General features: G+C 63.3%; 1 protein-coding gene across 9 annotated transcripts in view; it reads left to right on the top strand.

Moving 5' to 3' along the window:
• Positions 1-577: 577 nt before the first annotated feature.
• Positions 578-24,751, top strand: part of Mcf2l (MCF.2 cell line derived transforming sequence like) — a 92,097-nt gene continuing 67,923 nt past the window's right edge. For 3 of the 9 annotated variants that reach the window (XM_071611651.1, XM_071611654.1, XM_071611653.1), the window contains exon 1: positions 9,868-10,404. In XM_071611651.1, the coding sequence (XP_071467752.1) occupies positions 10,314-10,404 (91 nt within the window). In that variant the 5' untranslated portion in view covers positions 9,868-10,313. Of the gene's footprint in view, positions 700-9,867; positions 10,405-24,751 lie in introns of those variants that run through there. The other 6 variants (XM_071611652.1, XM_071611659.1, XM_071611657.1 and 3 more) reach the window with 6 other exon arrangements.

The following is a 24,751-nucleotide window of genomic DNA, read 5'->3' on the forward strand; positions in this document are numbered from 1 at the left end:
TGCTACCTGGGAGGCATGCGGCCAGGCCAGGAGGGTGCCCTAGGCTGCTGCGGCCTCTGCACCTGCCCAGGGACAACAGGAGGTAACGGGGGTGGAAGATGAGGCCCTGCTTGGAGGGGCGGCAAGGACACGGCTCCACTGGCACGCTCCGGTGGAGCCAGGGGAGGGGTGGGGGCGGGGACCTGTGCCTCTGCGCTGCGGGATTTCCAGGTGACCTCCCGGTGTCGCCTGAGTCCCACCCAGGTGAGTGCGGCGGATGCGTATGCGTGAGTTCCGGGTGACCTTGCGGTGTGAGCCCCAGGTGACCTGTGATGGTGCACACGCATGACCTCCCTGGCAACCGCGGTGGTGCACACGCGCGGACTCCAGGTGGCCGCGGTGGTGACTCGCGCGGCAGGCGCGCGCCGCTTCCGCTTCCGCCGCCGAGCGCCCCCCGCCCCCCGCCAGCGCAGGGCGCGCCCCCCTCCCGGTGGCGCGGGGACCAATCCCGGGCAGGGAGGCGAAGCGCCGAGCCCCCTCCCCGCTGCCGCGGCGCCCCCTCCCCACCGCTCTGCCCCGCCCGGAGAGCACCTTCTGGTGCAGCGCAGGCAGAGCCGAGCGGCGATCTGCAGCATCAGAGGATGAGGTTTTGGCTGAGAAATGAAGAGATGGCCCTAGAAGAAATGGTGCAGAGATTAAACGCGGTTTCCAGGCACACTGGTAGGCGGAGCTGCTGGCTGTGTGGTCTACGCTCGACATCATTTGTTCCAATGCAGGGAAATGCGTGCATGGCCGTATAGTCACCTTCATTTTTCTTTTCTAGCTCTGATAACAGGAAAGAACAGATAGGATGGGCAGTCGCTGGTGGCTGTTTCCGTGGGCTGCCGGTGTGGCTTGCTCTGCCTGGCACAGTTAAAATAACTGCGAAGCAGCGGCACAGGCTTTGGACACCATCAGGGTGTGTGCAGAGCCACGGGGGCTATGCCAGCCTGCGTGCACCTCGGCTGCCTTTGCAGCAGTGACAGCAGCAATGGAGAGAGACAGGATTCGCGGCCCGCACGATCTGGCCCAGGCCCTGCAGAGCCGGCTGGGGATGGGCGCTGTCAGAAGGAAGCTCCTTTGAGGAGGAGAAACCTAGATCAGTCAGGGGGCTCTTTTTCTCCACCAAGTGTAAATTAAGCCTGAGACGAATGTTTGGAAGTGGTTTGGGTGAGGAGTGGACGTTCATTTTTGGCGTTAATTGAAAGATGACTTAAAACTAGCTGTGAAGAACAGCTCAGATGGACCCACCTGAGGTCAGCAAGCACAGGGACTGACAGCTCCTGTCCGGTTGGCTTCAGTTAGTCACGTCTGGGTTTCATGCTGCATTGTGCACAAGGAAATGGGCAGCGGCAACTAGCTTTTCTGGAAGAGAAAATAAGGATGTACCAGTGACAGTGAGTTCTGACGTGTGTGTGTCTGATATTGCCATCTGATGTGCTGTGTGTGTCATTATCTAGTTTTCTGAACAATAGTGTTCTGGGAGAACATGAACATGTTGTCGGCTTTGTGGCTGGGGTGTGGTGTCCCCAGCCCCGCTGGTTTTGAGAGCACCCCCAGTGGTTTCGTCCGCGGGATCATTGTGTGGGGTGTTCTAACCAAGACTTTTGAAGACATTGGGTTGAGATGGTGATTCTGTGTTTTTCACTCCATCTGTCCCCTTCTTCTGACAGAAGCAGCTCCATTGTCTGGAACGTGGGCCAAGCTTTGCTTGTTACGGGCCTGGTGAGGGTGAAGGGCACCGCGGGTGCCCTGTTCATGGGTGACCGGGGCTTGTCCCCGGGAGGAGCAGGACTGTGTCTCTCCTCTGCCTTGGTTGGCGTCAGGACCAGGAGTGGGCACTGCTCCAACTGTGATGTCACCCTGGGTTTTCAGGGCTGAGGTTTGTTCGTGAGCTCAGAAAGACACATGTGCATGTAAGTTGTAGAAAGCTGTCTCGGGGGTGCACCGACCCCTCCCGGAGCAGGCTCGGCCGGCCCACTGCCGGGCCCTGGTGGTGACCATTGTCTGTCTGAAGCAGCAGCCCTCAGACGCCTGTCCTGGGGCAGTGCGGCAGGACTGAGTGCCGCACACTTCCCGAGACTCGGATGTAGGTGACGGGCCCAAGCGTGTGGCTCTCCCATTGTTTCATGGGGAGCCACCTGCACCCAGCCCTGCTCATCCCCAACATGGCCACCCCTCTTTGCTTAAGCCGGCCTTCCTCCTCCTGGGCAGGGGCGTCCTGGCGCAGGTGGGTTGGGCTCAGAAGCTGTAAACCATCGCGTGAGGGTTGCATGTCACGCAGGACCGGCAGGAGCCTCTCAGAGCGTAGGGGCTTGCTGCACGCTGTGAGAGGTCAAGGGGAGAGGTCAGTGTGCCCCTAACCAGCAGCCCAGGCTTAAGCTCCGGGCATTTCCTGAAGAACCCTGTCTGCCACAGAATGGCTTTTAATCGAGGTCACAGAGTTGTTCACGCCACCCATGTCACGTCAGCAGCAGCAGCAGGTGCAGCCCGTGGCCCCGGGACCTTGATCTGGGGTCTGCAGAGCTACCCAGGCAGTGCTCCCCAGCCCTGGAGGGTGAGGTCGCAGCTGAGGGCTTGGGCACTGTCCTCAGGCCGCATGTGGGCTGGCCCTCCGTGGCATTCCACCCATTGCCTCTGTTCCAACTTCAGGTTTGAGTGTCACTTCCCGTCGCCCAGAACCCTGGTCACCTGGGCTGGTCTGCCCGCCAAGGAGGACAGTGTGTGCTGCCTGGCGGGCTGTGAATCTGCGTCCCCTGACCTTGAGCCTTCAGAGGCCACGCGGGCTCCTGGACCTGACCTTGAGTACCAGGCCAGGGGCACTTTGCCACAGCAGAGCCCTCTGTGGGGGACCCCATTCCCAGCACGTCCATCTGTTCTGGCTTTCTCAGCCGAAACTGGTGGAAAACGGGAAGCATCTGGGGGAGACATGCTCCCGAGCTGGTTGACGTAAGCACTCGGTGAATGCAGAGCGGTGGTGCTCGGGCTGGGGCTTGCCCTGCGTCGCCTGGAGGGCTGGCTAAGAGGCAGCCCGAGGGCCAGCCCGTGGGCCAGCCTAGAGCCTCCAACCCAGAAGTCTGGCCTGGGCGGAGGCTAGGACTCCCCCTTTAAGTTCCCGGGTGTTCAGGTTGTTCTAGTCCAGAATCCCAACTTGGAGAGCCACTGTCGTCGAGGGCCTTAGATCTAGCCCACTCTCCACTGATGGATCTGAAGGAAGTCCTTGCTCTCTTCATGGATGAGTGGATGAGTGAGTGGGTGGATGTGTGACTGGATGGTGGGTGAATGATGGATAGAAGGAGGGGCAGATGTGTAGATGAATGAGTGGGTGGATGGATATGTGGATGGATGGGTGAAGTGGGTGTGGGTAGATGGATGGGCAGATGTGTAGATGAATGATTGGATAGATGGATGGACAGGTGGGTAGGTGGACGGATGATGGATGGTGGGTGGGTAGATGTGTAGATGAATGAGTGGGTGGATAGATATATGGATGGATGGATGGATGGATGGATGGGGAGAGTATATGGATAGAAGGATGGGCAGATGTGTAGATGAATGAGCGGATGGATGGATGAATGGGCAGAAGTGTAGACGAGTGAGTAGATGGATAGATGTATGTATGGATGGGTGGGAAGGTAGATGGATGATGGATAGAAGGATGGGCAGATGTGTAGATGAATGAGTGGATGGATGAATGGGTGGGCAGAAGTGTAGACAAATGAGTGGGCTAGATGGGTGGATGGGTGGGTAGAAGAATGAGCGGATGGATGGACAGGTGGGTAGATGGATGGATGGGTGGGCAGAAGTGTAGACGAATGAGTAGGTGGATAGATGTATGTAGGTATGGGTGGGTAGGTGGATGGATGATGGATGGATGGGTGGCAGAGTGTAGATGAGTGAGTGGGCGGATGGATATATGGATGGATGGGTGAAGTGGGTGTGGGTAGATGGATGGGCAGATGTATAGCTGAATGAATGGACTCATCTACACATCTGCCCACCCACCATCCATCATCCGTCCACCTACCCACCTGTCCATCCATCTACCCAATCATTCATCTTGGGTGAGTGGGTGAAAGAATGAGGGGTGGGTGGGTGGTTGGGCAGGTGGTTGTGTGTATGGATGCATGGCAGGTGAATGGGTGGTGGGCATGAAGATAGACGGGTAGATGTGAAAGTGCAAGCTATATCACGTTGTGACGGGGTCCAAGTGGTGATGCCGAGGACTGGCGCTGTAGGGACAAACGCATCCCTGAGTTGCCTCAGAGCATGAGTGATGAGGGGTGTTGAGCCCACTCGCTGCGGCCCCTGTTCTCTGAGGACCACATGTCCTCCTGACTCTGTGCCCATCACCCACCCTCTACGCAGTCCACCACGTCCAGTAACCCAACTCCAGCTGCCACCTTGAGGGGTGCTGTCCCACACCCTCAGAATAGCCGTCGGTGAGCGTTGGTGTCCATCTGCTGGTGCTCCCCTGAACAGTCCAGCTCCCCCCGGTGTCCTCTGTCCAACACCCCATTAAAGAGCAAGCGATCGAGACTTTCTGGCTCCTCTCTGGGGAGGGTGAGTGGGAAGACAGACCTCCCCGTGCCAGGCTGCATCTGTGGTGTGTCCCGGTAGCCGCAGCAGGTGCTGGGCAGTGGGAGGAAGCATGAGGAAGTCAGCCAGACGCTGCCAAGTCCAGGAGGGTCTCGTTTCGCGGAGCGTGGCCCGCGAGGCTTCTCTGCAGACGTTCATTTTCCGTGTTTCCTGGAGAACTTTCAGTTGTGAGGTCTTGGTGGAGCCCCTCGGCCGGCTCCCACGCTGTGACCCGGCCCTCACCAGGACAGCGGCTCCAGCGGTGGGTGTGTCTGGCTCCACGGTGCCACCCCCGGTCTTGGTCTGTGGCGCTGCTTGCCCCACATGACTGGTCCCCGTCGGGTCTCATCCTCTTGCACTCACGATGGGGCTTCTGCCGCGGCTCTGCATCTGGGCCCTGCCGTGACACTCACTGCTCTCGGGTGTCCTGACCGATGCCCACGCTCTGCTGTTGGTGCCAACCTCTCCACTGGCTGGGCGCCTGAGTCCCACAGTGCTCTCAGGAGGCCCGGCCACCCTGGGAAAGGCCTGGCCCTCCGCTGTTGACCACGATGCGACTCCGCTCTGTGTTCTGGGCTTGTGTGGGCCTGTGTCCACAGTGGCCTCCGCTCAGCCAGAGATGACTGGAGGACCGCGCCCACAATACATAAGTGTGCCTCCCCACTCCCGTCCCGTCCAGGCAGTGGACGCAGCTGCAGCACCCTGGGGGCAGCTCTGCAGAGGTGGACTCCTGCAGTGGCCGGTGAGGGCTGCACATGGGAGCATGTGCCGAGCTCCGGCTGTCTGCACAGAGGGCCAGGCTGGAGAGGATCAGAGCCCCACAGCTGCTGGGGGTGTGTCATGCACTCACCCACCTTTCAGGGTGCCCGCATCGGGCTCCCAGGCAGACCCCCCAGGGAAGCAGACATGCTCTGACTCCCCAGTTATCTTGGGGTCAGAGGTAGCATGTGAAGTCCAAGAGGGATGGCGGGGGCTAAGGGTTCCCAAATCCACGAGTCCAGTTAGTGAGGAGGCTGAGACTGGCACTGGACCCTGGGCCTAACCCACAGAGGACTTGGGTGCCCTGCGGTGGAGCCTGAGAGCCGGGGCGCATCGTGCTCTGTCGAGACCACCTTCCCCTGTGGAGTCCCCCACGTCACCTGTCCAACAGCATCTGAGCCTGGGTGGCAGCCCTGGCCTGAGGTCACTCCTCCCGTCGGCCCTCACCGCGGGGTGGCCGGGCCGTGCTCCTCCCCACTGCTCCTCGTGGAAGCAGCCCCCCCCACTGCTGCTGGGGTGTGCCCGGTGCCCAGGGCAGAGCTTCGGGAAGTGCAGGGTGTCGGCTTCCCCCCTGCTCTCCAGCTGCCTGCCGTGGGGATGCTCGTGTGAGTGCCTGTCCTCAGAGTGAGCAGGATTAGTCTTCCCAGCCCTGGATGCCTGCCCCGAGGGCCCAGGAGGGCCACCAGCGTGGTTTCTAGTGATTTAGTGCCCAGGACCAGGAACTGCAAAGGGTGATCTTGCTGCAGCCTGTGCTGTGGAAGTCGCGACTTTCCCGGGTTGCTGCGGGGAGTAGATCCGCGCGTGGGGCGGGCGCTGGATGCAGGCCACCAGGGGCTGTTTCCTGAGGAGTCAGCCGTGTCTGTGAGCGCTGCCCTCCCTCCGTCATCCCCGTGAAGTGGCCGTCTGCTCGTCGTGGTATCTGCACGCTGGGCGTGTGTCGGTGCCCCGGCTGCCTGACCGCAGTTGGGCCAGCTTCCCGTCCTCCTCGCTGGAGGCAGATGAGCTTCTGTGGGAGACCCCCCGCTGCGTCTGAGGACCGAAGTCAAAGCTGAAAATCTGCGCATTTCGGAGAAGGGAAAGAGGAAATCGCTTTGAAAAGTAGACAAGACACAGTCACCGATGAAACGTACCCACGGCCCTGGCATGGAGCGGGGACGGGCACAGGACCGGGTGCCTGGGCCACACAGAGCACGGGTCCCCCTGGACTGTGGTCCCACGGGCCCTGGAGGCCGGGCGCCTGGCCACACGGAGCCGGCGGAAGCGCCCGTGCCCTGGGTGTCGCTGGGTGCAGTCGGTCCCGCAGTGTGGTGGCGCAGGTGCTGACTGGCCCACAGTGGGACTTAAATGGTGGGGACCACAGACGTCCAACTGGGAGGAGAGAGGCCTCGGGCCGACGGCTTTCCTCTTGCTCTAAAGCAGTGGAGTTTGTTCTCTCTGGCTTGGGTGGAAGGACGAGAGGCTGCCATACCTGAGCACCCGAGCCCGGCAGGGGGTGCAGCGTCCTCTGGCCTCCAGGGCACCGAGCCGAGGACACGGCCCGTCAACAGCAGGGCTTGGACGCCTGCGTGGACTGAGGGAGGTGTCTGCCCAGGGGCACGGGTGGCGGGTGCTGGGGGCGTGCCGAGGCCTTCCTGCCTCAGAGGGCAGGAGGCGGGCACCAGCAGTGCCAGGCCTTTAGAGGCCTCTCTGAGTTCTCCGTGTGCAGTGGACCCAGCTCTGAAGCACGAGGCTCGGCCTCTGGAGACGGGCCTTCTAGTGGGAGGACTGCAAGGTGCTGGGGGCTGCTGCCCCTCTGTGGTCGGCTCCGCCTCACCTCAGAGGGTCCACCCCAGACTAGTAAAGGTAAAGGAAGCAGGACTAGGCAGAGCTGCTTTACTCTAACGAATGGAGACAGACGTGGCGTGAGCTCCTCACGGCGGAGATGCCGAACCCGACAAGGTTTCCATGGGCGAGGGTCCTGCAGAGGTTCCCGGGCCCCTGACTGATGACTGGGCCAGCAGCCTCTGCAGCTAGCTCAGTGACACAGTGAGGCTGCTGCTGCGCCTGCTCGTTCTCCTGCCTCCCCACACTTGGGTGCGTGTGTGGACCGGGCTCCATGTCTGAGGCACTCTTGGCACCCGAGCAGCTCTGTGGAGGCGGAGGTTGGTGAGCCTTGGAGGCTCGCAGACCGCGGGACTCTAACAGTATTTTCACACTTCTCTTCGTGAAGAAGGCCCCTGGTCACATTCATCTTATAACTTGGGCTTGGAGAAAAAATATTTGTCAGATCTTTCAAGCCATTTCCGAGCTGACTGCGGTTGTCTGGTACCCCCAGGTCACAGCCCGGGTTGGGTCCTGGTGGAGTCCCGTGGGCACCGTGAGGCACAGGCACGGCTTCCTTCCTCCTGGGGTCCTCGGAGCGCATGGCAGAGTTGCTTTGACTGAAAGAGAGACTGGCCTCTCGGGCTCTGGGGCCGTGACCCAGGGTTCAGACCCAGTTCTGCCGTCCACTAGGGGGTCACCACACTGCAGAGTTGCCAGGCCGCAGGGCCTTATGTGCCTTCTCTCTCCCCAGAGAATCCTTTGTTCCCATGCAAATCCCCAAATCGCCCAAAGCCAGGGGAATGGGACCCTGTGGAGATGCTCAAGGTTTGAAGTCGGAGGACACAAAGGCGCTCATTGTCCTGAGGCTGACGGAGGTTGCTGGCCCCTGGCTGTCGGACTTGGGCAGAGGCCCCTGGTTTTTGCATGGGCCTTTATCCACTCTGCTGGGTCGCTGGGTCCAGTCCGAAGCCCAGCACAGCCTGGGCACTCAGGCAGGCCGCGTGGTCCTGCTTCCCGAGTCACTGAGGGCAGAGCAGCTGTTGATTCCGTGCTCTCATCACACTAGAGGTGTGACCAGTGTCCAAGGGGGGCTTTATCTTGCAAGTCTGCTTGATCTTTGAAGATGGCTTGTCCTTCCTTTGGGTACGGGTGGAGCCCAGCACCTGCTACAGAGCCACATCTGGCCCTGTCTTCTGTACTTTCAAGGACTTCCAAGTTGGTGTGGTCAGGCTTGGCCACTGGATGTCAGCAGGATTGACCAGCATGATGTGGCCATTATCTTAAAAAGGTAGGCAGATCAGTCCAAAGGCTCATTGAGAATAGCAGGTCCTGGGCTCTGTGGGGGCTCTGTCCCTCGAGGGCCTGGCCCCTGGTTCTTACTGGCTGTCTGATTCCAGGTCCTGACTCCCCACCTCTGTTAGAGGGACAGAGTCACCTTTGGAAGTGACAGGAGCACAGGTTAGGAGTGGCCAGCGTGTGGCTCTGTCCAGGGCACCCCCACTGGGGTCGCTTGCTCGTGGGGCAGGCCAGGGCCCTGGGCACCAGGGGCTGGGCTCAGGAGGAGTAGCAGAGATGCCCATCTGAGCTGGGAACCCAGCTAGGCAGCAGCCTCCCTCCAGCTCCTCCCAGACGGTGCCTTGGCCAGAGCCCACCCCGACCCCTTCCTGTGGGCCCAGGGCTGCCACGAGCAGAGGGGTCCGCTAGGCATGTGGCTGCTCCGCGCTCTCCCCCCGGGTGGGAAGGCCGCAGCAAGAACGATCGTCTCCTCACGCAGGTAGGGAGGCACGGCCCCGCGCAGAGAGGAACAGCCCGACGGGCGGCAGGCCAGGCACAGCAGCAGGCACCCTGGGTGGCAGCAGAGGAGCCATTGTCTGTGGGGGCCAGGCTGGGGGCAGGGCTGGGGGCCAGGGCTGCCTGCGCGGTCCTCTCTGTGTCCCTTTCTAGACAATGTTTTGGGGTGCTGGGTCTGGTGCGTGCTACAGGGCTGTTCCCTGCCTGTCCTGGCCACCACCCCATCCTAAGTCACCGGGGTCTCGCCGGCTTGCCAGGCAGGGTCGATTCACTCTTTTACTGCCGGAGATGGGTGTGGACTTCCTAGCAGTAGCTTAAGGCCGCACTGTAGATGGACGAGGGGTCCAGAGCAGCCTGCCCACTCCTCGTCCCCCAGACGCCAGCAGCAGGACGCTGGGCCACTGCCATCAGGTGTGCCCTGTTGGGCAGCAGACGTGCTGCTGTGGCCACGAGGCTGGGAACGGCGAGGAGCGCCCCAGACAGAGCGTGGCCTTTTGGAGACTGCCCCGAGCACAGACCCTCTGTCACTTTCTCACCCTGTGGCCCAGAGCGTGTAATACTGAGCCCACGTGAGCCCATGGGACTGTGGGTGGCCAGGGTGACACAGCTGAAGTGAACAGCGTGCCAGGTCTGAACCCCCACGCTTGCCCAGTACGCACTGCAGCGGCCACCCAGGAGTCAGAGGGCGGCATCCGTGGCCAGGGTGGAGGGTCAGAGCCACTGGCTGGGGTCAGGCGCAGCCTCTGTCCATACAGAGCGGTGCTTGCCAAGCAAACCCACCCCACCGCTTCCTCTCCCCGAGCTCGCGGCCAGCGGGAGAACAGACGGCGGAACTGCCCGGTTATTTCAAGAAGCCAGCAGCCTCCCCTCCTCGGGCTTGTCGCTGTTTGTTTGAACTTGAGACTTCCTGAGCCTGAAAGGTGTTTGTGGCTCCAGCAGCTCCTGGCTTTGGAGCCGTGTCCACACGGCCTGTCTGAGGAAGGAAGCGTCCAACGCAAAGGCAGATGGGCGGGTGCGGCCGTCCACTCTGCTCTCTCCCAGAGCCCCAGGCTTCCCTCTGCCCACTCTGCGAGGTGTGGGGGCAGCCCAAGACCTCAGGACAGGCTGCAGGAGGACCGAAGGTGCCTGAGGATAGGAAGACCAGAGCCCAGGAGGTGGCTTGGGACAGCCAGAGGTCTCCAGGAGCGTGACCACTCAGCACCCAGAGCCTCCTGCAGGCTGCTGGCGCCTGCACGGTCTCCAGCTGTCCCTGTGGAGACCTGAAAGTGGTGGAGACTGCGAGGTGCACTTGGCCGCGGCCACCCTGACCACAAGTTTGGACTGGCCTCTGTCTCTGCCTCAGAGACCCTTGTGAGGGCAGCTCCATGGCTGAGAAGGGAGGCTCTCGGGGGCCCATGCGCCGCTTCTGGTCACTGCCCAGGAAGCGTCGGGGAGCCCCAGGGCTCCCAAAGCCAGGTGAGATGGGAGGGCTGGCATGGGGACATGGGGACAGGACTGGTGTCCCCTGGGGCAGGCGCCGCCCTGTGGTATTTCTTTCACATTGGAAAACTCTGAGCTGCTGTGGGGACTCTTGTACCAACCGAGGTGACCTGTGGGTGTGGCTGAGAGCTGGCCTGGGGTCCAGTGGTGACCTGGGGTGTGGCTGAGAGCCGGCCTGGGTCCAGTGGTGACCTGTGGGTGTGGCTGAGAGCCGGCCTGGGGTCCAGTGGTGACCTGGGGTGTGGCTGAGAGCCGGCCGGGGTCCAGGTTTGTTCGGCGCACCCTGGGTCTGCTTTGGTCCACCATCCTGAGGACCTGGCTCTCCCGCTGGCTGCTCTAGGAGAGGAGGCCATGTGGGGAACTGTGTGGGGGACGCTAGGCCAGAGGGGCAGTCGGGCAGGAGGGTGGGCGGAGCCTGGGGCAGTGGGTCCTGGGGGCACCGGCTCCCCCACAGCTGCCCTCCTGCCCGCCGGCTCTCCCAGCTCTCAATGATGTTTCCAGATCGACCGCCCAGGGTGCGAGGACACGGCAGTGGGGCTGGAGAGAGCTGCTGCCCTCCGTGTCTGCTGCTGCTGGTGGGTGCAGCGTCTCCCCAGGGGACCTGGGAATGAAGGGCGGCTGCTAGGCCTTTGGATGCAGCTTCTGCTCTCAGGCACACGCGTGTCCTTAGGTGTCAGTGGCATCTGTCCCCTGCACACAGGCCCTTGACCCGTGGACTCAGGAAGAGAGGGCCAGGCAGCCGCTGGGCTCTGACTGCCATCTCAGGGTGGACGGGAGGCAGCCCTGCTGGAGTGACAGAGCCTGAGGGATGGCCAGGGATGCCTGATGACCCCCCAGAGGGGCACCGTGGGGCAGACCTCGCCCCTGCCTGTCCCTTCCTCCTCCTCCCCGTGGGTGCAGATGGTATCTAGGCCACGGAGGGCATTGCCTGCTGGTCAGGCCGAGCCTGCGCTCGGGAGCCAAGATGCCAGGCCCCCCGTAGGGACTTGGTGGCCTGTCTATGGGCCCCTCGGCCTGTCCCCCGCAGGGACCTGGTGGCCCGTCTGAGGTGCCCCTTGGCCTGTCCCCTGCAGGGACCTGTGGCCTGTCTGTGGGCCCCTCTGCCTGTCCCCCCGTAGGGACTTGGTGGCCTGTCTGTGGGCCCCTCGGCCTGTCCCCCGCAGGGACCTGGTGGCCCGTCTGAGGTGCCCCTTGGCCTGTCCCCTGCAGGGACCTGGTGGCCTGTGTGTGGGCCCCTCTGCCTGTCCCCCCGTAGGGACTTGGTGGCCTGTCTGTGGGCCCCTCGGCCTGTCCCCCACAGGGACCTGGTGGCCCGTCTGAGGTGCCCCTTGGCCTGTCCCCTGCAGGGACCTGGTGGCCTGTGTGTGGGCCCCTCTGCCTGTCCCCTGCAGGGACTTGATTCCCTTCAGTTCTTGCCTTCTGTGTTGTCAGGCTCAGGAGGTCAGGAGGGAGTGGCTGCGGGTGGGCATCCTGCCCAGGTGCTGGCCTGGGCCAGGCCCGGAGGAAGTTGTCCCTGGGAGGAGGTGAGCTCAGCTGGGTGGGGAACCTGGACCCCAGGAGGTCACAGATGCCACTTCTGAGGGCATGTGGTACCATCAGCATCTAGGCCACAGAAGGGCCCAACTTCTGGCCCTGAGGGGCGGAGCTGAACAGAGCCACCAGGCCCTGTCTGTGAGGGGACCCAGGAGCAAGCCTCTGGCGAGTCAGTGTGTCCTGGCAGGCTGAGCGGCACCCTTGGGCCCAGCAGGGGAGGTGTGGTCCCTCTGTGAGGATCAGTCCCAAAGTCTTGTGGGGAGGCCCGGAGGGGAGGAGTGGGGAGTAGAGGGCACCCCTGACCTTCCCCAGCCGCTGGCCAGGAGGACTGTTTGGTGGCCAAGGGGTCAGAGACTGTTTTTTTATGGGCCTCAACGTGCAGCTATTGGAGGGAGTGTGGGGAGTCCTGTGGAAGTGGCCAGGGCAGCTGTGTCCACCAGGAATCGGGAGGGCGCAGGAGCAGGGGCCCAGCTGGGGTGCAGCAGGGGCAGCTGGGAGAGGCCCCCAGGCTTGGCCTCCTCCTTCAGGGAGCGCCCCATGTCTGGAGAGAAGGGAGGGTCTGAGCAGCCTCAGAGCCCGGGAGGACCCAGGCCTGAGGGCTGGCCAGGCTGCAGCTCACCTCTTGGGGCCCTGGAGACTCAGATGGCCAAAGGTTTGCCTCTGGGACTCGGGGTAGGGGACAGCTCAGTGCAGGTGCAGGGCAGGTGCAGGGCAGTTCAGGTGGGCAGCAGCCTGGTGCAGGTGCAGGGCAGGTGGCGGTACCTCGTGGCCCTGAGAGGATGTGCCTGCAGCCTGGGGCCGGGCCTGGCACTGCCCCGAGTCCACCTACTGTGTGGCTTCCACCTATTCCTGAGACACTGTTGGCCTGGCTCCTTCCTGCCTGACTCCTTCCTGCGTACCCCTGGGTGTCCTGCCCCAGCTGGCCTCTTTCTCCATGGACAGGCCTCTGCTGGGCAGCGAGGCCAGTGTCCTTGGTCAAGCATGGAAAACAGCACACTGGGATGGCAGCACTGTCAGCAGATGTGCCCAGGCGTGGTATGGCTGAAAGGCCGAACCTTCCTGGCCGCCGGAGTGGATCCTTGATGCCTCCCGAGGGAGGGAGGGAGGCTGCCACTCTGTCGGCCTCTGCTCTGCACATGCACCCGGCACTCTCAGAAACAGCCGAGCCTACCAGGGGCCCCGCTCCCACGGGGAAGGGCACCCCCAGTGCTCTGCTCGCTCTGCAGCATCGAGGCCAGGAAGCGCTGTTGTGTTTACAGCTTAGAAATTCCCTTTGTAAGACCAACACACACCGTTCTAAACAGAGCCAGATTAATTAACAGAGGTGAGCTCTGGTTGGGTTTCAGGGGTCCTCCCTGCCTCCACTGCTGGGCAGGGAGAAGGTCAGACGTCAACTGTCCTTCCATCCACTGACCCAATGCTGCCAACTGTGCCTGAGATTGAGACCAAGTGGGGGTGGACGAGCAGTGTGCCCTGGGCCTTGTGTCCACTCTGGGCCGTGCATTCCTTATGCCACGGATCTCTGTGGAAAAGCTGGAGAGGGTGGGGTCGGGTGTGGACCTCCCATCCCTGCCTCGCTGCCCTGTGGCACAAACCTGGCTCCAACCCTGGGTGGTGCTTTACCAGGTGGAGGAAGCCCCGGCCAGCAACCTGCTCCTGATGTCTGACAGGTGAAGCTGCCCAGGGGCCCGCCTGGTGGTGTAGGGCACCACGTCCATCTTCCTCCACCTGCCTCAAGGCTAAGGGAAGCGTCCCCAGCGGTGTCCTGTGCTTTGAGCCACTGAGAATGGCTTGATTGTTCCTTTTCCTGAAGTCACCCACAGGCACGTGTCCACCTGGTGTCCATGTGTAAATACAGGTGGGGAGCGAGCCTGCTGGTCTTTGGAGAGCAATCACCTTCGAGTGCTCCATCCTGGTTGGGCTAAAATGAAAGTAGAAACCCACTTGCTTCCTCCTGAGGCTGCAGGCCATAGTCCAGATGGGGAGCTCCCGGCGCCCGGCGGAAGCGTGGCAGCAGGCCAGAGCGGCCATGGCAGGCAGACGGGTGGTGCACATCTCTGTGGCAGAAATGAAGAGCTACTACCTCTATTCCGAGTGGTGCTCCTGGCTGTGTTCTGTGGCTGAGGGTGAGTCCCGTGGTCACCTGGGGGCCACTTGTGGGTCACGTGTAGGGTGTGCTGCATGGTGAGCTGGCAGCTGCTCCGACCAGGTGAGATCCATGCAGTCTTTCCCTCCAGAGCCGCCGTGGCTCAGGAACAAGGACTGGCAGTTAACGAACTTGTACCCACCTTTGATTTAATTCATGTCATGGTTTATCAAAAGCAAATAGTGTCCCCTGCCTGGCCTGTGGGTGTCCCCGCGTGTCAGATAAGGGCTTAGCAGTGCCTGGCCCTCAGAGCCTGAGGGTGCTGACATAACAAGGCCACGCTGAGACGTAAGAGACGGAGCAGAGCCAGCAGCTGCGTGGTATTAATTGTCCCCTTGACAAGGTGACTTGCTTGAAGCCCAGCTGCTGCCTGCATTTGGGTCAAGTGGCACAAAGCCGCTTTGGACTGGGCTCCCCAGGGAGCATTGATCCCCAGGAGCCACCTGCCACAGGTCCCTGAGTTCCCTGCAGTGCACAGGCTGAGTCCCCCTCAGTCTTGAACCCAGAATATCCAGTGAGGAGCAGGCGTCTCCCGCAGGGACGTTGCAGTTGGAAGTGGGGGTCTTGGGAGGAAGATGGGGGCCTGCATGGACGTCCTCCACTCTGCCTGGCTCAGCAGTTCTGATCCTTGTCCAGATTCGGAGCTTTGTGGTCTGCAGGAGAAGCTCGTGCAGCTGACTGCTCACACCTGGTCCTCCCAAGCATGGCACCTGCGCAGGGCCCACGCTCCGCTGCCCCCCCTGGAAGGACAGTGGTGCTGTTTAAGACACAGCAGTGCTGTGGACGGTCATGGCAGGCCCCTAGGGCAGCAGCCTCTCAGCCAGAGAGCATGGCACAGGGCAGGCTCGGGCACGTGGACCCTGGATACCACCGGGGGAGGGGGAGCGTGGCCAGGACTGGTGCCTTGACAGAGGGTGGGCAGGGTGGCAGTGCAGGTGGGCGCTCACTGGTGCCATCCCCCGGCCAAGGGGACAGGCCTGGCCCACCCGTAGCTGGGCCTGTCCTCCATGCAGCTATTGTGGAGCCTCATCTGTAAAACTGAAAACTCTGTCTCCCCATGAGGAGACTGAGGCTGAGGAGTGCGGCTCGGTGGGGTGGACACTGGGCAGAGATGCCCAGCACTGAGGGCTCGCGGTGCCTGTTGGAAACAGGCTGTGTTCCCCGGCTGTGTGGGCTGGGTCCGTGCCCCGTGCTCTCTAACACTGCTTCCTGGGAGGGCCTCTAGACATACCTGGGCTTCAGAGGCCCAGGGTGCCGGACATGAGGGCCAGGTTCCCAGTCACTGAGCGGCCTGGGCCACCAATGTGACACGTGCAGACTGCAGTAGGAACAGTATAGCCGGGGAGCTGCTCTTCCAGGGTGCCTGCTGTAGAGACAGGGACAGAGCATGTCTTTGGAGCAGGGGTGTGTGCCTGGGCCGCAGGGTCTCTGTGCCACATCCTGGATCAGGTTGGACAGAGTCCTTCAGCATGTTCCCAAAATGCTGTCATCTAAACTGAAAGGGCACGGGGGGTGAGGGCGCAGGCCCACCGTGGGCAGTCCTGGTCGGGTCTGCCACGGAGCTGCCCCGTGAGGCCTCGGTTTCCACAGACTGCCCAGCTCCCTCCTGGCTCCCGGGACCCTCTGCTCACGTGACAGTGAGGAGACAGAATGCCACGAAGCAGGTGCCCTACCCACTTGGTGGACACACTTGCTGGTGAGAAGACGAGTTGGTGGCCCAACAGGGGCTGAAGTCGCCCGTCCGCAGCTCGGCAGAGTCCACCCTGAATTCCAGAGGTGTAGCTCCTCTGCGCACAGCGTGTGGAGGGCCGGGGAGGGGGCCCGCGGCAGGAGAGGCGTCTCGGCCCGTCCTGGGGCCAGGCTGCCACCCACCCACCCTGCCTGCTCCAGCGGGCATTCCTGCTGTGAAGGCCAGCGAGGAGAGGCAGCCTCTGAACTAACTGCCCTGTGCCAACCTCGCCCCCACCCAGGGCTGGACTGGGCCTGTGTGTGTGCAAGCCTGGCACCCACAGTGCTGCCCGCGGTGCCGTGGTCTCTGTGCCACCAGCTGCCCTGAGAGGCGATAATGGGAACGCCCAGCTGAGAGTTAGGGTCGTGCAGGACGGGTCAGAGCCGTCCTGCACAGGACAGGACAGAACAGGGCTGCAGGTCCCTGTTCTGCAGGGAGGAAGAGTGGGGCTGGGTGCAGAGGTCCACTCTGAGCACAGGACCTGTGTCTAGAGAGGAGGGTGGGGCGCCTCCATCCAGGATGTGGACGGGCTTCCGGCTCTGGGGAGTTCCCTTGACACCTGCAGAGGGACTCGGCAGCCCCGAGGGCAGGTCACTGTTTGCCCAGTGGACCTGGCTGCTTCTCCCCCCACCCGCAGGCTCTCATCCTGCAATGTTTGCTCTGACGTCATGGTGACCAGAAGAGGCGGTGCCGGCCTCAGGTGCCATCCTGCTTCCTTCCCACTTGGACCCAGAGGTGCAGAGGAGGGCGACAGCGGGGGGCCCACGCGGGTCCTACATCCTGGGCAGGGGTGCCCCTTCCTCGGGCTCCCTGTGCATGGGGCAGTGGGTGTGGCCGCACTGTGTTCCCAGCTGGCCCTGGGTGGCCGTCGGGACATGAGCTGAGGAGGAGGCCACTCCAGGTGCTTTCTCGTGGACACAGCGTGAGTCCAGTGACGTTCCTTTCCACTGTGTCCACCTGACACCGTTCCCAGTTGCAGGACCACGTCTGCCCTGGCCACAGCACAAGCCCGCAGACCTGGGGTCAGTGTTTAAGGCAGGACTTACGAGGTCTGGTTCACACTGGTTAAACCCCGCATGGGACGTGTGCTCTGGCCTGCAGCTTGGGTCGGCTTTGGGACAGGCTTCTGTGTCTCTAGCGAGATCTTTTTTCAAGGACAGAAAGTAAAGACTGGGCAGTAAACCCAGCACCAGGGCCCCTCCCGTGCCGGGTGCTGCTGGCTGGCTCCTGCCTGTGACGCCCACAGGTGCCCCTGAGCGGCATCTGCTCCCGAGAACGCACCTTGCTGGCCACGGCTTGGGCACAGGCAGTCCTGTGAGCTCTGCACACGGATGGCAGCGTGTTGAGGAGCAGAGCTGTCTCCTGTGTCCACTAGGAGTGACCACGGGAACAAAGGATTTCCAGGCCTTGAGTCGCACCTTTCTTTGCTCGTTCATTCATTCCCTGGAGGGGCAGCACCAGTGTCCACTGCAGGCCAGGCCCCTGCTGGGTGCTGGGGTCAATCACCACGCTCTCTAAGCAGCTGCCACTCGGAGCCATCCTGGGCAGGGTCAGGGAGCTGGCCACGGGAGCTGCTGAGCAGATCCTGAAGGCCTGTGTCCTGCCCCCTGGCTGCCCAGCAGCTGTCCGATGGTAAACGGGCCTGTTCCTGGGCATGGCTGCTGGCTCCTGTGGGTCCCTGGCCTGCAGGGCCGAGTGGCCTGTTTCCTTCCAGGACACAGCGTGAGATTCGCTGTGAGCCCAGGAGAGCGGGCGTGAGCTCTGCGCTGCCCTTGGACAGCCGCTCTCCGCCTCGGTGGTCTTACGCTTGGAACGGGGCCACGTTTGGGGTGTCCTCCTGAAGGTGCACGCCCTGCCCGACCGCCCGGCCGAGTTCTGACTCTCAGCGAGGCAGGCGCAGATTGCTGTGAGCGGGATGGCATTACGTTGGAGGTCCCCTGGGAAGTCGCAGCCTACCCTGGACCCGTCAGGAGAGTGCAGCCGGGCGGAGGAGCCCACCCAACTGTGGTGCACTTCACAGTCCCCCGCTCTTGCCGTTTGGGACCTGTTTTCAGGTGCTGGGGCAGGCTCTCCTTTGTGGCCCACGTAGGAGCTGCCCCTGTCTGGGGCTTGGCACCTCTGCTCTCACCCTCGCGGCCAGCGTGATACGTCCAGGGGAGCAGCTTCTGGTGGAAAGTCCTCTGTTTGTGGTCCTTGTGATCTCGCAGTATGTGAGGCCGAGCCAGGAGAGCGCTCCCTTTCCACGAGTGCCCCATGCCTGTCCCCAGCAGGAGCTGCTGACCCTCGGAGAGCGTACTGCCCCTGAGCTGTCCACGCCGGACTCACCAGTGTGCTCAAGCCAGGGGGTGGCCCTCAGGGGGCCGTGCCGCTGCCAGCGGGGTCACCCTGGGAGGCTGGCGCTCTCGGCTGCCTGTCCAGAGAGTCTGAGCACGTCCCCCCCACACAGCCAGGGTTAGAGCCCTTGCTCCCTGGGTGGATGCTGGAACTCAGTGGGGCTCTGGGGAGTGAGTGCTGGACTGTTCTCTAGGCCCACAAAAGAGGGACGTGGAGTGCAGTTTCTCAGCTGGATCTGGTTTTTATGAGACATTGACTGTTCCAGTTGGGGGAGGAGGGGACTCGGAACTCAGCTTACTCCCCTATGCGTTCCGCAGCCACAGCCCACGAGCTTGGTCCGCGGCGTCTGGCGTCTGTAGTCACTGAAAGCCAGATGACCCCGAAACACGGAAAGGTCTTCTCAGCTCTGCTCTTAAAAGCACTGACTTTTCTGGCTGTGGTGGCCACACCTGCAATCCCAGCAACACAGGAGGCCAAGGCAGGAGGGTCACAAATTGAGGCCAGCCTCAGCAACTTAGCAAGACTTGGTCTTGAAATAAAAATTAAAAAGGACTGGGGTGTAGCTCAGTGGCAGAACACCCTGGGTTCGATCCCAAGTACTGACCCTTGAGTCCTGGTTGGGCTGTGATTGCAGAAGAGAAAACATCCCCTCTGCAGACTGTGCCTCCCCTGGTGCCCACTGGGAGACGAGGCCTGAGCGCAGGCTCTAAGAGCCGCCATGGCTGGTTGGCTGCGTCTTCACCAGACCCGCACCCAGCGTCCAGGGAGTGGTGGGGGCCTGTGGTGTCCTCCCAGTCCTCTCCCTTCCCCAGGACGAGGGGCAGGCAAGGTCCCAGCTCTCCACTGTCCTCACAGGGTCTCGTGTTCCCCCCCTTGGTGGGGGGGACTGTGGCCGTGGGTGCAGCAGGAGACCCAGCGGGATGCCTCGGGCCTGGGTGCCCGGAGCCTGGCCCCCCCATGGTCATAGCAGGAGGAGCCACTGGGGCACCTCCAAGGTCGCGGGGCACACGTCCACCCGGTGCCAGTTGGTCCTACCCTGATCTGTGCTCCCATCTTCCCAGGCTGCTCTGTGTCCCTCCCAGGGGCCCAGACAGCAGGGCCATACCCACCCACCGCCAAGCCACCAGACTCTGGGTCCCAGGGCTGGCCGAGCATCGCGCACCCCCTGACTCTGGGGCACAAAGGCCAGTCTCGTTTACAAACAAGATGCACTGGCTCTGGGGAGTCTGAGAGTCACCGGGAAAAGCTTACGTGACGTGGCCCAGCCCCCGCAGTGGCGCCCCTGTAGCAGAGCAGACCCCCAGGGAGCGGGCCGGACCCCCGCCCCAGTTTCCCGTGTACCTTTCCCCGTGCTTCCCATGACAGGAAACCTCGGCAAAGCAGCTCAGTGAGGGCAGGGGACCCCTCGAGCTCCCTGGCCACCCTTGTCCACCTGGCTCTTCTCCCCTGGATATGGGTCTGAGGGCCCGTGGCAGGACGCACCCGCCCACGTGGCCACAGACAGGGGCTGTCGTGTCTGTCTGCAGGGCCCAGCCACCTCTCCTGGAGTGCTGAGCAGCTTTCTGTCTTCTGCCACCCCCACGAAACCCCACCGCCGTCAGGCACACCCTTGGCCCGGCCGGGACAGGGAGAAGGCGTTCTCCACCCCACGTGTGACTGCAGGTCCCGGGCCACAGCCCCACTGCCAGGGCCACTCCTGGCCAGTGGGTGTGCCGCGTGTGCCCCTCCCGAGCAGGCACAGCTGGGAGCCGGGCAGGGGCTTTGGAGCGTCTTTTCCTGCGCCTCGTAGCAGGGGGCGACCTGGGCCAGGGTCCTCCCCAGCTCCTCGTTTCCCCCGGGATGCAGAATTGCCACAGGGAGCCTCGGGGGTCCCAGGGGCTCCTAACACCCCTGTGTCCAGGCAGTGGGCTCTGCCTCTGAGCTCTCGGGTCTGTGAGGAGGTGGGCAGGGAGCCCAGTGCTGCCCCAGGACTCTCTGGACAGCCAGAGTGGGGGCACCACTGATCTCGTCCACCCTCACTGCCCACGTGGGCACTGAGGTGCTGGAAGCGGACACACCCGTGTGTCCCCTGCTCTGTGGCCTTGTATCTGCCTTGGTCCCACCTGTGTTTGCTCTCTGCGCTGCCCTCACCCAGCCGGGTGGATCGGGCTGTGAGTGATTGGCCACCGGCGGACACAGCTAGGCCCCTGTGGCTGGCACTGGCCCGTGACCTCCCTGCTGTCTGTCACATGTTTGCAGAACCACTAGCGCCTTTGCTCCTGCAACGGCTGGGGCAGGGAAGTGACCGCTGGTCCAGGGCCTGCTGGACAATGGGCCTCCGCCCCTCCCCCACCCCGGGCCGCCCCAGGGTGCCGGGGAAGGGGGCGCTCATTGTTCAGAGCGATCATATCTGGGCTTGCGTGTCTGGTGTCCTCATCAGGCAAGGAGGGTCTTCCTGTTGATCTTCTCGAGACGGCGAGGTGCTGGCCTGCTGGCTCGGGTGGCCAGCATGCCTTCTGTGGCCTGTGGGAGCCGGCATCCTGGCCTTGTCGTGCTGTACCTCACGGAGGCCCCGGGCCTGCCGGCTCAGCACAGTGCTGTGGCCACTCTCTGTGCCTGTGGTCCTGTCACAACCCACAGGTCCAAACCCCGAGCCGAGCAGCTCCTCCCGCTGCTGCCCTCAGTCCCTCCAGTCCAAGGAGGCGAGACCCTAAGTGCTGAGATCAGGAAGCAAAACCCAAGTGCATAAACCTGGAAAAGCGTCAGAGCTACAGGAAAACCTCGGAGTGTTCCCACATGGGCTCAGAGCCGGGGGAGTGGGGTGAGAGCAGGCTGGGCAGGCCGGGCGGGGGGAGCCTGACCAGGAGGTCGCCTTGGCCTGAGTGGAGGGACCTTGGAGGTGGCTCCAGACGTGGTGTTCCTCGGGACAGGGCCCTGTGTCGGCCTGTGCTCCTGGCCTCGGCAGGGCCCTGGCAGCGTGTAGGCAGCGTGGGCCTCGCACCTGGGTGGGGAGTGGGCCGCTGTTCCAGCTGGATCAGGGCTGGCCATGCTGGAGCAGATCCACCACTGGACAGACACGCCCAGCCCTTCTGGGCTGACCCACTCCCATCGACTTTGGGATACCTCAGCCTTGGTGTCTGAATGTGACACTGGGACTCTGTTCCACGGGGGTGCATGTGACCAGCACGGCTGCACCTCCTCATGAGATGGCCAGCCTGGGCGGGAGAGGCTCCGTCCTCCTGGGGGAGCGTGGGCAGAGCTGGACCTGCCTTCCTGGGGGAGAGCGTGCACCCCGCCCCAGGCCTTTAGCTGGCAGGGGGCCGTGTCGCAGGGGCCGTCCGCACTGCCTGGTGTGGGCCCTTCCCCAGGCCTCCCCCTCTGGCCTCTCCGTGGCCCTTCACGGCTGGTCCCTTGCTTTCCACTGCACTGGGTGCTCTGGGAGCCACAGAAGGGCTAGACGTGGGCGCCCACTCCGCTTCCCACCTGGAGAATGCCTCACACAGGTGGCTTTCTGGCTGGACCTGAGCATGATTCGGGCTCAGCCGAGGGGTCCAGACCTGGGCTCCTGTCACGTGCCCCCGAGTGCATGCGCATCCTGTGGGAGAGGACCTGAGGTGACGTCTGGGGCACTGCCCAGTCTTTGAGGAAAGTGGCTCTGTCCTCTGCTGGTGGGCTGCAGCTGGGTGGGAGAGGAACTTGACCCAGGCCCTGTTGGCCCCGGCCAGCTATTCCCTAGGCCATACCAGGCCCCTCGCGCTCCGCTGTCCCAGGGGGTCAGAACTTGGTTGGGGACCGAGGGAGTGCCGTCCTGCCCAGGGCTCTTCCTCCAGCACCGTGTGGACAGGAGCCCCTGACTGGTGCCTGGCCCAGCGGCCTTCCCAGGAGGCCCTGCCCTTTGCTCCGCTCACCACGCAGTGCTGAGTGAGGCGGGGTGCTCCTTCCTAACCCCACGCGCTAGGGTCCAGGTCCCACCAGGCTGCGCGTCCATAGGGGCCAAGCCATGGCCTGCTGCAGTGAGGCCGGGGGAGCCCCTTCCCCAGGGTGTGGGAGGATGCGTCCTGGGCAGCCCTGGACAGGGCAGCATTGGGACACGTGGCTGCTGCACAAGTGGTGCTGACGGGTGCAAGTCCTGTGAGGCGACGTGCCACCCAGACACTTCACCGCGCGTCCGAGGGCCAAGGAGGAGCGCGGGGCTCCACAGATTCGCCTGCTCTCCCAGCCACCTCCAGCGGAGGGCGCTCCCGCCCACCATCAACACACCGGCTCTGGGGCTGGGTCCATACAGAGGCTAACGAGGACCGACCATGGCATGTGGGGCCCTGTTCTGCCCAGGAGCTGCCCACTCACAGCAGGCAGGACGGGAGACACGAGAGCTGGGGAGCCACAACAGGAGTGGCTGACCTCGGGAAGGGGACGTTGAGCAAGGGGGGAGCAACAGCCCTGTGCTGTGGGCTGGAGAGCAAGACCAGCCCAGGCGGGCTTCGGAAATTGTACTTGAAGTGTCCTCCTAACAGAGAGGACAAAATGACATTAGTGTCCACACCTCCAGACCTGGTCCCTCTCACAGGACACAGTGGTGTGAGTGTCCACACCTCCAGACCTGGTCCCTCTCACAGGACACAGTGGTGTGAGTGTCCACACCTCCAGACCTGGTCCCTCTCACAGGACGCAGTGGTCTCAGTGTCCACACCTCCAGACCTGGTCCCTCTCACAGGACACAGTGGTGTGAGTGTCCACACCTCCAGACCTGGTCCCTCTCACAGGACACAGTGGTCTCAGTGTCCACACCTCCAGACCTGGTCCCTCTCACAGGACACAGTGGTCTCAGTGTCCACACCTCCAGACCTGGTCCCTCTCACAGGACGCAGTAGTCTCAGTGTCCACACCTCCAGGCCTGGTCCCTCTCACAGGACAGTGGTGCAGGCCCACCTTTATCTCAGTGCAGTGTCTGAATCCCCTCCCTTGAGGCTCCCTCGTGGCCGTGGCCATGACACTGCCGTGGTCAGGTTGCCGTGGTCCTGCACACACAGCTTGCAGGACAGACCTGTGCTTTGGGCTTGCCGCCGTGGAGTGTGGCGTTTCTGATTTTGAAAGGATGACCCAGGGGCACACGCCGGGGCTCCAGTGGCAGGGTGGGCCATCCCTGGTGGGCGGTGAGAATGGAGTCCTGCCAGAGCTCAGACCTCGACCTCGGTCGCTGGGCAGTTTCTGGAAAGGTCCTCAGCTGCCAGGGAGGGAGGCACAGACCTCAGTGCACCCCAAGGGAGCTGTTGTCTCAGAAGTGAGTAGGACACAGTGACGAGGCGGTCACTCAAGACCCCTGGGTGTGCTGTGTGTCCTCTGGGGTGGGCTCAGCTGTGGCTCTGGGTGGGTTCCAGGGACTGTCAGGTGGAGCAGGACAACCACGTCCCGTGCAGGCCACTCCAGGGCAAGGCCAGCGGCCCTTCCGTCTGTCTGGCTGTGGGCTCTGCCCTGGGCCATCTTCCCCAGGGCTGCGTCCACTGCTCAGTGAAGCCGTGGGTATCTGCCCCCTTGGGCCCTGCAGACCAAGGTGCTGGTGCACGCTGCAGCCTCACTGTGAGGAGAAGGAGGCTGGGGACATGCAGAGCAGGAGGAGGAGTGAGCAGGTGGCACTGGCCCGGCTCAGACATCTGGCTCTGTCCAGCGCCTCTCCCTTGGCCAAAGGACGCCTGGCACCTCTCGCTGACCCCATGCTGGCACTGTCTCTAGCAGTCATGTTTCCATGCCACGTCAGCCTGAAGCCCCCTCCACCTCGCTGTCCCTTCAGGCCATCCCTGTCCACCTTGCTGTCCCCCCCAGGCCACCCCCCTCCACCTCGCTGTCCCTTCAGGCCATCCCTGTCCACCTTGCTGTCCCCCCCAGGCCACCCCCCTCCACCTCGCTGTCCCCCCAGGCCACCCCTGTCCACCTCGCTGTCCCCCAGGCCACCCCTGTCCACCTCACTGTCCCCCCCAGGCCACCCCCTCCACCTCGCTGTCCCCCCCAGGCCACCCCCTCCACCTCGCTGTCCCCCCTCCAGGCTGCCCGTGTCAATCTCGCTGTCCCCCCCAGGCCACCCCCTCCACCTCGCTGTCCCCCGCCAAGGCCGCCCCTGTCAACCTCGCTGTCCCCCCCAGGCCACCCCCTCCACCTCACTGCCCCCCCAAGGCCGCCCCTGTCCACCTCGCTGTCCCCCCCAGGCTGCCCGTGTCAATCTCGCTGTCCCCCCCAGGCCACCCCCTCCACCTCGCTGCCCCCCCAAGGCCGCCCCTGTCCACCTCGCTGTCCCTCCCAGGCTGCCCCCTCCACCTCGCTGTCCCCCCCCAGGCCTGTGCCTTCACTGGCAGGGTCCGCAGGGGCAGGAGACCTTGGCCTTCGGTGGCTTCCATGGCAGGTGGCCTTCAGTGACCTGGAGCGTGTCTCAGTGGGCAGGCATTTGGGGCAGGTGTGCCCTGGCCCCACAAGCATCTGGGTTTGGTTTGAGTTTGGGGGAACCCCACGGGCCGGGCGTGAGTTTGGGGAACCTCGCGAGCCGGGCGTGAAGTGGGTGCCTGCTCGGCCATGACGGGCTCGTCTGCCACCCGGGGCACGTGGGTCTGCTG

The sequence above is a fragment of the Marmota flaviventris genome, chromosome 4 (assembly GCF_047511675.1).
Source record: "Marmota flaviventris isolate mMarFla1 chromosome 4, mMarFla1.hap1, whole genome shotgun sequence".
NCBI classification, from domain to species: domain Eukaryota; kingdom Metazoa; phylum Chordata; class Mammalia; order Rodentia; family Sciuridae; genus Marmota; species Marmota flaviventris.